The sequence below is a fragment of the Typha angustifolia genome, chromosome 10, assembly GCF_048772165.1.
Source record: "Typha angustifolia cultivar Huaian chromosome 10, ASM4877216v1, whole genome shotgun sequence".
Classification (NCBI taxonomy): Eukaryota; Viridiplantae; Streptophyta; class Magnoliopsida; order Poales; family Typhaceae; genus Typha; species Typha angustifolia.
The window spans coordinates 1,809,690-1,821,573 of NC_133248.1; the positions used below are offsets into that span (position 1 = coordinate 1,809,690).

General features: G+C 34.0%; 1 protein-coding gene across 1 annotated transcript; it reads right to left on the reverse strand.

The window, feature by feature from the left end:
• Positions 1-1,263: 1,263 nt before the first annotated feature.
• LOC140768358 (E3 ubiquitin protein ligase DRIP1-like) lies at positions 1,264-6,694 on the reverse strand. Its single transcript, XM_073108612.1, has 4 exons — positions 6,288-6,694; positions 6,099-6,149; positions 5,898-5,970; positions 1,264-3,223 (listed from the first exon to the last, which is right to left on the reverse strand). Exons 1-4 carry the CDS (start codon positions 6,692-6,694, stop codon positions 3,065-3,067), a joined length of 690 nt encoding a protein of 229 aa, XP_072964713.1. The 3' UTR covers positions 1,264-3,064.
• Between the last annotated feature and the right edge of the window lie 5,190 nt (positions 6,695-11,884).

The window sequence follows — 11,884 nt, forward strand, 5'->3', positions numbered from 1 at the left end:
AGGCTCGAATGATCAACTATCTATAGTGGTACGGTGGAGGATTTCAAAATGAGTTTGGTGGAGGAGGATGGCAATGCGTATTAAAAACTATAAGTTTATTGAGGATATTTTAATATTTTTTTTACTGGTTAAATTGATATGCTCATTTACTTATTAGTGGTATAATTATCATTAGGCATTCTTCGTCACTATCGTTAACCGTTTCATTTTGCTTTAAAATTTAGGAAAAACATTATAACAAAAAAAAGGTTTAGAGGATTTCTAGGTAAAGTTCAGCGATGTAGACATAATTAACCCATTATCTAACTGTATTTTAATCATTTTATCCTCCATTCTTAGTCAATCCAAATATCTAGATTTTTTATATAATTACTATTGAAAACTTTTAAAATATTATAATTATCCTCGAAATTATTATCCTCTTTTAAAAATACTGTTATGTTAAAAGAGAGACTATTTTATTCTTTATGTAAATTATTAACAATAATTTAAAAGTTAATCTAATATTATCCCAAATAGCATAGTATAATGAAGTATATCCTATTTTATGTGTGAGAAAAATTATTAACAAATATTTTACGCAACTCAGAGGAATGAGTATTTTAATTAATTTAATTATAATCTATTAGGAATATACTGTTATAAATGAACCTAAATGGTAATTTTTAAAGAATGTAATGGCAATTACATATTATTCCTATTTTTAAATCCTTGAAATATGCTTAATTAGTTTTTGATAAATTTAGCTACTATTTTTATATAATGTGCACAAAAATAGATTAATATTATTGTCTCTCGTAGCATCATTGTGATATTATTAAGAATTAATTCTATTTAGATTATATGAATTATTATTATTATTTACATATTTATTATCTACTTACACTAGCTGAATTAAAAAAATAACCACATATATTTATAAATTAAGAAAAAAAATAATTGTATAGACCTTAATTTTGGTCGAGACGTGTATATAGTAAAATAAAGTTTAGAAAGTGGGTGAAAAATAATAATAATTTAGAAGTTTAAGTAAAATTATTTTCTTATTATTAATAATTAGAATTATAGCAAAATAACCAAACTACCCCTCTGTCTATGAATTATACTATATTATCTATGGGGTGATTAAGTCTTTTTACATCTCGATGAATTATAATTTCACCCTATTGTTTTTAAATATTTCATTTAGGAGGTAAAGTACAATAACTCAAAATTCAGGGGGCATATTACTTAACCCGGGGGTTGATTTACATATAATACCTCTTAAGTCTTACCCTACGATTAAAGCCCCCTGGGTTTCGGAGACCGGGGAAGCCGATTCCGGCGTCTTCGCCGTCTGAGACGGACGGTGGAGGTCCGAAGCAACCGGAATGGGAGCTCAGGAAGAACAATTAGATTCTTGGGGAGTAATTGAAGTGGATCTGCCATTTGGGTTTGAACAACGGCATGGAATCGTTTTCTGTTGATGTGTTCTGCCTCCATTAATCCAGGTTTTCTTAGTATCTAATCCCTTGTTTGGCTCTGACTTTAATTGATGATTGTCGATGAAGAAGGTGAAAGATATCTGTCTAGTAGTTGGTATGATTGCTTGGTAATTCTGGCAGGAATTTTAGCAGCATTTCTTGTATCTTTAACTTTATGTGTGATTACTGAAAAAATTGTATCGAACTCATTGCCATGCCTTGCTCGGTTAAGAAATATGCAAGTTCTTCTATGTGCAAACCAAAAGATGGTACCATGAGGTACATGGACTGGTTACCATTATAGATAGTTTCCATGTAAATTTGTCAAAATTCCTAGTTACTTGTTTTGAAAGTTGTTGAGTGTAGAGTTCATTATTCTGCAGTCTTTACTCTAAATCGTCGATACTTATAGAGAAGAAAATATGCAATATTTGTAATTCGAGGAGTTCTGATTCTATCTAGAGTCCTGATCTTATGTCATAATATGACTAAACTTCTCTGAAAATCCTGACAAACAGCTGTTCTTCTATTCATTATTTGTTTTAATAGTGAAAGAAAGTATGTTTTAGAATGTGCTTGAAAGTTAACAAATGTTAGTTATCTGGGGTAAAGGAGTTGCAGAGATTCCTCATGTATTGTTCTTACTATTCTAGAACATTAAATCTGCTGGTTAACACCTTGTATACTTTACATAATAACACTTTGATAATAATTAGGCATTTGCACATAAGCAAGTTCCCGTTCCTTGTGTCCTTTGGAGCTAGTGGACATCATAAGAAGTTAAGGCATCTTACTCGAAGAAGTTACTCTCTTTCGAGGGCGTAGGCTATATCTTCTGTTGCTTGTTTGAAAGTATGATCCCAAATGCTTGTATCTAAGATATTAGTTGTGTGATTTTGAAATTTATGTTCACTTAGGCTCTATGCTATATGCTCGGTCGACCTCCACCTTGTCATCTCCTTCTGCTACTCCTAATTCCATCTTCTTATCTTATAGAAAAGACTCCAATCATGCTAATTGCTGCACTAGCATCGAGTAAGTAACTAAGTAAGATTGAGTAATGACAGATCAGAGTAGTAATGGTATATTTTATTCATTGAAAAGTTCTAAATCAAATGGATAGTTGATTCAGAATCTCAGACATCGTTTTAGATCGAGTGTTCAAGTGAAGTTTTGGTTTCTATAATAATTGACAACCCTTCTTCCTTAGTCTAAAATATATCTTAGAGAGGTCAATTAGGCAGTCAATATACCATAATGAGTTGGTATCTTGTGTTGGTGAGTACTGTTTATATCTTGAGATATGTGGAGATATAATATCTAGCTGAAAAAGTTTCTTGAACTGCATTTACACTTGATATCTCAGCATATGAATGCTAACCATCTCATTTTTTTTTCTCAAACATGTGATGTCCCACATGCTAAAAAGAGCTACAGTTGATAAGAAAAGTGAGAAATCATCACCATAGTTCATGCCATTGGTGTATTAGAGGAGAAGTACACTATACATTTATGCTTTGAGGAGGATTCATGTGAACTTGGTTTGAAGAACAAAAAATTTCCATTATGGTGGTTATAATTATACAGAGGAATGCTGCAGTTCACTCAATTCTACTTCTGCTGTAGTGAAGTGCCATGACATGATCTGTGCTTGGTGAGCTTGGGAGCAATTCAACTTCTCTTGAGCACCATATGTGGTCTCTGACATACCTCAGCATCAAGAAAGCAGGAAGTTGCTGCCCTCTGCATGTGATCTCCACCTGATTTGTTATTGTACATGGTGTGAATTAGGCTCAGTGAAAAGGTTGCAGAAGAACAAAAATATTTCCTTGTAAGAACCACTGAATCACAACTCTATTGTGTTTGTAAACAAGTATGGTTTCAAATTTTGTTCATGTATAAGTTCATCATTGTTTCCATATTGGTCAGGTAAAGCAGTTTTGATCATTCAATCTTTTCCCCTTTGTTTGAGAAATAAGTCGAAACTTACCAGTGTTCCAGATAAATTTGTGCCATATTTCAAGCCCAGAGATACTTATTTATTGGCATGTATCACTTCAATTGGTGAACTATCTACAAAGATATACATTAAGCTGAAAAAAAGAGAGAGATATTATCATCCTACAAACTAAATGCAATAGAGCACAAATTTTAGTAGATTTTTAGCCCCTTTTTTTTCAAAAAAAACTTATTCTCCAAGCTTTACCTACCCCTCACTATCCATGTTCTCTATCAATTCAATCTAATATAATAAAAAGCCCTTTCCAAATCAAAGTCCCTTTCGACATCCCCACTTTTAATCCTTAATAAACACTTCCAAGACCCTGACCTAAAGCTAAAGGTATTCAAATACCAATCAACACAAAAGAGAGCAACTTGATGTGTAACTAACACCACTTGGATTCCATGATTGGCTGCTAATTTCTCTAGCATTAATTTTCATAAATGTATAATTAGATACTTGGCAGCATTTAAGTGGGATACCACAGCATGCCCCATTGGAGGAAATTCCTGCAACTAGGGCTGCAAAAAGTCTATTGCTAGTACTTTCGCTGGATATAAGAAGCAAGCTACTAATTTTTAATTTCTATAACTAACTCTACTAAAGTTAGAAGTTACTTTCTCCATGATCAAGGAGGTCATAAGTTCGACTTTAACCCCAAACAATATTATGAAAAAATTATTGATCGTTTGGTGGCTAGACTCAATTCGGTTGATAGCTCGGCAATACGATTAACTCAGAGGAACAGCTCAGCAACCGGACGGCTTAGAACATGTCTTAGATGCGTTTGGTTTAGAGCAATTGTTCAGCGACGCATATGACTTGTAGCCTAGACTAGATGGCTAAAAACTCGATGAGGCATAAGTACTTTTGAATCTAAGGAAGGTTGATCCTTTGTTCAACTCGTATCTAGTCTTCAGGCTCATGAATGATTAAAAAAAAAGAAGTTTCTACTCTTTTTTTTTCCACTTTGCATGATTCTCCTTTTAAGGCATTGCTTTCAACAAAGTAATCTTAGTGACTTAATCTATATGGTTTAGGTTAATTATCTGTCATAAACCATGCAAAGATAGATACATTGGTAAAGTGATACTAATCTAAGCTAGAATGATTGGTGTAGAAAGATCAATTAATTCCATGCAAATGGCAAAAAGAAGATTTGATCTATGTACTTGTTATTTTAGTATTTGCAAATGATTAAGAGAATATCATTAAAAAACAATCATATTCTTCAAGCTTTCTCATAAGTATCATCAAACAACTCAGATTTATTAGTATATTTTCTCTACAAGATTTAGATAGCATTCATTGGGAGATGATTCTATATTTTTTTTATTATTAATTTGGTGTGTATTAGGTACAACCAAACGAAAAAGATTAAGAGAAATGTCTTGAGTTTATTCGATCAAGTTGACCTTGCATGAAATGAATATATTTAAGGTTGCAAACCATATTGAAGCAGAATTATTCTTTATCCGAAGACGTGCATTAATTAACAGAAAGTTGACATATTTCTATCCTTCAAAGTTACTCTTCTTCTCAAAATTAGTTCGTAAAGGGCAACTATAAATAAGACAACTGGCTGACTCTTATTTAAATATTATGCATGAAAGTCAAATTACGAGATATATATATATATATACACACACAAATAATATACAGACTGGAGAGTAAAATTCTTTAAAAGAACAGTCAATAAATCTTATCATAGTTGCAATAATAACAAATACAAATGTAGATGGAATTTCTAGTTGTGTGCTAAGAAAGAAACAAAACTAAAGTTTAGCCATGGCTTATTGCTGAAATATCTTTCCTATTGAAGCTCCTATTTCTTTTTCGCTTTGAGTAACGAAAATATGAAAAGAAGGTTACTAGATTTTACTTTAATTGTTTAAATGCTAGATTTCTACATTAAAGAGGTTGAAAGAAAATTAAAAATGTGTCAAACAGGATATAAGAACTAATTGGAAATAAAAAGAAAAAGAAAAAAAAGGAGTAAACAAATTTTGAGAGCATCTTCAACTAAATGACAACTAATGGAAGACCCAAAGTACACATGTACATGATGAATTCTCTGAGCTCTAGGTTAGCACCTAATTACTAGTACATTTGCACCTAAACCCCCCCCCCCCCCCCCCCCCACCAATAATATGTAGCAACCCTAACAAACTATCTAAGCAACCAATCAAGTCTAATTCTAGGCCACACAATCTTAATCACTATACCTAAGATTATCCTACTTTGATATCCACATCTCACCTAAACACTTACTTTAATTAGGCATCAAGTTTCTTTTAGCACCAACCTTAAAGATTTTAGACAACTCTTGTTGCCTAAGAATGTTCCTTTATGCTAGCAAATATTCATACTTTAAGAAATTTATAGAACAGAAAGGATGAGGTAGAGGAAAAGCTTTGATTAAATAACTATACCTCTGATTCATTTCCCATCCCAAGCTTGTTGGCTAAGTACTTCATCAACACCCTCACTGTCATAGTTCCATCCCTAAAATTAATAACATGCATACATAGTATTATTATATATTTCAGCTGAAAGCTCATGATCTAACACAGACGAGAAGGATGGAAAATGAATTTAAACAAGAAGGCAATGTATATATGCATGATAATTACTTGATTCTCAAGTAGCTCTTTGGTATCTGAGGCAAAAAGGGCTCTTTTCCTCTGCATTAAAAAGTGATCATATCCATCCAATTCAATGATGGGCTCATCAAAATCAGCACAAATGATTGAAGTGATCAAGAGAAAAAAAAAAAGAATTATATACAAAGCCATGGTATGTATATATATATTATTCCTTACTGGTTGTGAGCTGCCTGAAGAACCAACCAGACTCCGGCCTCCGGCCGCCGCGGCGGGCTCACCACCCTCATCAATGGGGGCCTCGATGAGCTACTCGCCAACGAAGTTCGGCAGTTCAGGTTCCACAAACCTCTGGCCGGCAACAACGGGCCGACGACCGGAACCCGAGCTGTCTGCACCGGTGGCCGGGGAAAAGGCTGCTTAGCGGCGGAGAACAAGTCGAGCTCGGGTCTGTGGTCACCGGAGGAGGCGCCTCCGATACCTAATTGGAGCCATCCTTCATGGGTATCATGCTGCTGCTCTTCTTTAGCTGATCTGGAAGTTGGCAATTCCTCTCCCTCCTCCCCCTCCTCTTCCTCCCCCTCCTCCTCCTCCTCCTCCTCCTCCTCGGCCTTGCCGTCGGCCATTAGTGATTCCAGTTGGGTGCTATTGAGAAAGGTGGAATAGCTACCATAGTGGTGGTTTAGGAGGTTCCTAGTAGGAACCATGCTGTCATGTTGATACTTCATACAAATCTACACATCTAGTCGCATCTCATATGATATATCTATCTATCTATCTATATATATATGGCACTTTTATATCAAGAAGTAACAAGTGATTCGAGAAGAAGAGAGCAAGAGAGAAGAGGAAGAGGAAGAGGATGGGCTTAAAGAGGGGAGGTTGATATCAGTGAATCTTTTCCCCTATTGGGGAGCAAGAGAGAAGACAAGGAGATGAGAGGTGAGAAGTTTGATCTCACTTTCCATTAATTCCCAAGACTTGGAGGTTTGTGTACATGAGAGAGAGAGAGAGAAAGAGAAAGAGAGAGAGAGAGAGAGAGAGAGAGAGAGAGAGAGAGAGAGAGAGGAGAAGTTTTTAAGAGGTTATATAAGAAAGACTACTATGCAACATAAGTGGTGGGAAATGGAAATAAATATGTCGTACGATTCCCTGTTTGGACGTGGACTTTTGTGACATTCATAGAATTAACTTCTCTTTTATGCATTTAAACCTTGTAGGAAAGATAAATATGATGCACCATAGGTAATTTTAAAATGGGACCCCTAGAACTATTGCCAACTTTTATATGGACCCTCATATGTTTTCTTCTGGTTACATACACAACTCCTAAACCATAAAAAGTTATCTTGCTACCCTGAGGATGTTAATAAAAAACATTAAATAATCATTTTATCATTAATTTCTCTCTTCTTCTTTTCTCTAATATGAGAGTAAAATAGTTCCCACTGTATTTAAATTGATTGCGTGACATTTATGTATAATTTTTTAATACTCATTTCAGATATTCTTTTATACTCAAGGAATCAATGTGTCACCAAAAATAAATAAAATAGTCTAGATGCAATTATCCCCTTTGACTCGTATAAGTTAAATATTTCATATTGGGTCATTATATCCACATACAACATGGTTATATAAAAGATAAACTGGCTATTCAGGTTAATTAGGTGGCGTAACCTACGATAATCTCTAACTTCTTATGATGTAATTTCTCTTAAATCTATTTCAATAATTAGAAATTTCTCATAGTAGCACACACAGTTTTTTTAAAAACACTAATGCTTAAAGCAATGCATGTTGATCTTGTATGGCTTGGATGCAAACGATAGTTGAAACCAGTTTAATTTCTTTTTTAATTAATACTTGAAAAGTATCACACGTAGGCATGCATTTGCATGTAAGATAATAAGATGTTGGCATGTCGACATACGCTAATAGCTAGCTTAAACATGTAGAGAAGTCTATTAATTAATTATTTGTATGACAGCTTAGGAAAGCAAGTTCATTAATTTATATATTTTTTCCATTGGATTGCAATGCACGTAGACGGATTTCTCTACAAAAGCACTTAGTTTCAAATATTATTCTCGTATTCTTAAACTGACTTTGATTAAAATTATTGGCCCTTTTAATACATATTTGAATAAGTCAATTCTAATACCATGATATGTTATGATTAGGAGAGGCATTCACGTACTACATGGAGGTATGCGAAATAACTATAACTAATTAATGCTATTAGTGCTTTGTTAATTGATTAAACTATCATTATGATGTATATATATATGTCATCCAACCCTTGGCTAATTAAAGATTAATTAAGTAAAAGTAGTTTCTCATTCTTCTTAGTTAATGTAACATAAAAAATTAATGATGCTTCTTGCGCAGAGATGCTATATATCCTTGACATTTGTTAGTTGATATGTAGAGAATTAAAAAAGATAAATAGCATTTCATTTACACTCTCTGCATTTAATTTAAATTGGCATATCTATAAGAATCTCACTAAGTGAATATCTTAATGATTGAGTTGGTGTGGAAGATTGTAAATTAAATAAAAAGAGTAATATATATATATCATCTTTAGTTATACTTGATGACATCAGTAATCGCTCATTAAGTATTAGACTAGTGGACTTTGTGAGCATTAATATGAAATGTCAACTGTAGCAAAGGTTGCATGTATGTTTCTATATATTTATATATATATCAACTACGTGCTAATGACTAAGGGAAATAAAAGTTCATAAAAAAGGGAAATAAATCCTAACTATAGTATGTAATGTGTACGTCAAATAGAGTTTTCTACATATAACAAACTTTCATACTTCCAGTTGAGATTTAGTTAGGAAGCTAATATATTCTTTTTTAAAGGGAAAGCTAGTAGATGCAGTTGCATTGAAGATTAGCCTGCGGCTCATTTAAGATCTGAAATTAAAGATACACAACCCTGTGAGCCTCAGAAAGGCTAGAGAAGGGATCCCAACTAACCACATATAGAAACAAAAAAAAAATATAAAAAGTAATCTGACAAGGTCGAAGAACAAAGGGGTGAACACTTGTGACCACTATGAGGAGGAGCAAATCGGTCACCGGTTGTGAAAAATGAGATGACTGGGGTTGAGCCTGGAGGGGAAGTCAAATCGCGAGTCGATGGTGGGGAGGGGAATTTGATAAAGCCAATTGAGATCCGATAGGGAGGAGAAGAGGCAGTCGAACTCAAGGGCAATGAGGTAGGAGCTACCGGGCATGTAGACAACTGCAACGATGAAGAGCACTGTAGATTGAGAGGATGAAGCAGAGATAGATGAGGAGGGCAGAGCGGGTGAATGATGAGGGAAGGGAAATGTATATTTGAAATAGACAATTGTGAAGAAAGTAGAGAGAAGGCTTAGAAGAGCGAGAGAAGAATAAGGGAAAAGAAAAGGGAACAGAGAGGGAGAATGCATCTCCTCTTCTCTAGCAACTAGGAGATGAGAAGGGGAGGAGCTCACCGGCGGCAGGAATAATTCTGAAAGGCTTCTAGCCAAACCCTAACATAGCTAGGGTTGGCGCCTATTCCTCTTGATGCAGACAACTTATTTGCATATGTATTAGTTAACAATAAATAATAAATGTACAAAAGTGTCTTCCAAATAAAATGTAAAATTTACAAGGAATAACCAAAGACCAAATGCACTATAAGTGACAAACTTGAACTTATTACATAAAACACTAAATAAAATAGTTCAACGATTTCATTATTACATAAAACACTAAACAATTTAGTCTAGTGCTTTATTAAAGAAAAAGAGTATTCTAATTTTTTTTCACATAGTACGTTGAGTACTATATCTATTAAATTTTTTATTTTACTTGAGTACTCTATATGTAAACCGTAAAAGAATATTTTCACAATTTATGAAATCACTGAACTACTCAATATTTTATCGTCTATATAAATCTCTCAATAATTTAGTAGAAACAACTTACTACATGATAACTGAACTAGCAAAATAGATTTTCTCAGATAATAATTTTGATGAGTAGAGTATCATTCTAGTGAGTAACTTTCTAAGAATGCCCATTCCCATTTTGGTCAACAACTCTCCATGTAAGCCCAAAACTGGCATACTTATATATATATATATATATAGCTAGGTAGGTGGAGACGAAATCTCATGGGTTTTTGGACTGTCTCCTCTCTTTCTGGTTTCTGTCTATAGAGGTAGAGAGAGAAAGAGAGTTAGTCGAGAGAGAGAGAGAGAGAGAGAGAGAGCATTAAGGTAATTGGAGGAAATCAAGTGCAGAGAGGTCAGGGCATGACTTAGCTCGGAATGCCAAGTTAGCTGCAGTGATGGGACATGACAATTTTTTTTTGGGTCACTGTTTGTTGTCATCTGCTGTGATTATTCTCTCACGTACACACAACCCTTCTCCCTCTCTCTCTCTCTCTCTCTCTCTCTCTCTCTCTCTCTCTCTCTCTCTCTCTCTCTCTCTCTCTCTCTGTCTCTCAATGAATTGCCTTCCTCCATTGTGGGAAAACTTCAATGCACCTCTAACACACTGCTGCCTTTTCTTCTGTCCATGAAACCTAGAAATTAAAAGCATTCTCACTTTTACATTGTACATCGATCTGCCATCAATGTTTTGAAAAATATCATATTGTATATTTCTTTTCTTTTTTTTCTTAAGAGTTATAGAGTATTTATCTGTCTAGTAAATCCATCTCCAAAATAATTATCAAAAGGATTTGAGGAAGAAATGAAATATAATCTAACTTTTCTTCAAAGGCTTTACTATTAAACAGTAAGATCAGCCCTCCTTGGTACATTTTGTTACTTAGTTAGAAAGTTAGCAAAAAGAGGTTCCAATGGCCTGCCAATTTCGAAACTCCTGAGACTCAACCTTTTGTTCTATTAATTATAAACCCTAAACGTCAAATACCTACTGCCTAGGACTCATAAACCTCTCATTAATCACCTAAATCTTTTACAAGAGAATGTAAAATAAGTTAATTATGAGAAAAATACCCAACTTCACATAATAATAATAATAATAATTTTTAACAATAAAAGCATCGCTATAAAGAAGTGCAAATAACATAACAATTCAATTCATCGCCAATACGGTGTTAAGCATCTTTTACTGACAGTTTGGCATAAAAATTAGAATTAATATTTTCACATACACTCCCTAAAGTTTAGTTTTACCATATTGATCTCTGACCTAAAAAAGTTCTTAGTTTAGAAAGTTCATCTAGTTATTTTTTGTATAATAAAAAGATTGATAAAATATATGTGAAAATTGTGATAGTTCAAAAGGACTAAGTGTAATGATCGCTAGAAACTATACAAGGGTTAAGGGTAAAAGTGAAATGTCACACTCCATCGTATCCTAATAGAGATTGGTCACCATCATGCCTATTGTTTGGCCATATATATTTAGATATACTATATGCTTCTAATATATATCAGAAATAGTTGTCATAAAAAGACAACACTCACAGAGTTCTTCCCAAGTTGAGCTTCTCCAGTAAAGTAAACTGCCCACGTCCCTTTCTATTTGCATGCGCTCCTGCATGGGTGTGTTACAGAACCCTAGCTTAAGTACTCAGCTTAAATAGTTCATATTCGATAGTATTCTTATACAATCACAGGAAGAGAGAGAGAGAGAGAGAGAGGGATGTGTGACAACTTCAACTGCCATTTAGCCATGTAGGTGAACTGTTCTATGACTGTCACATTACTGTCACACTACAGTCAAAGACCTTGTCCACACCCAAAAAAGTAACACAAAAATCAAAAATATATCTACCATAGTAGCACCCTGTA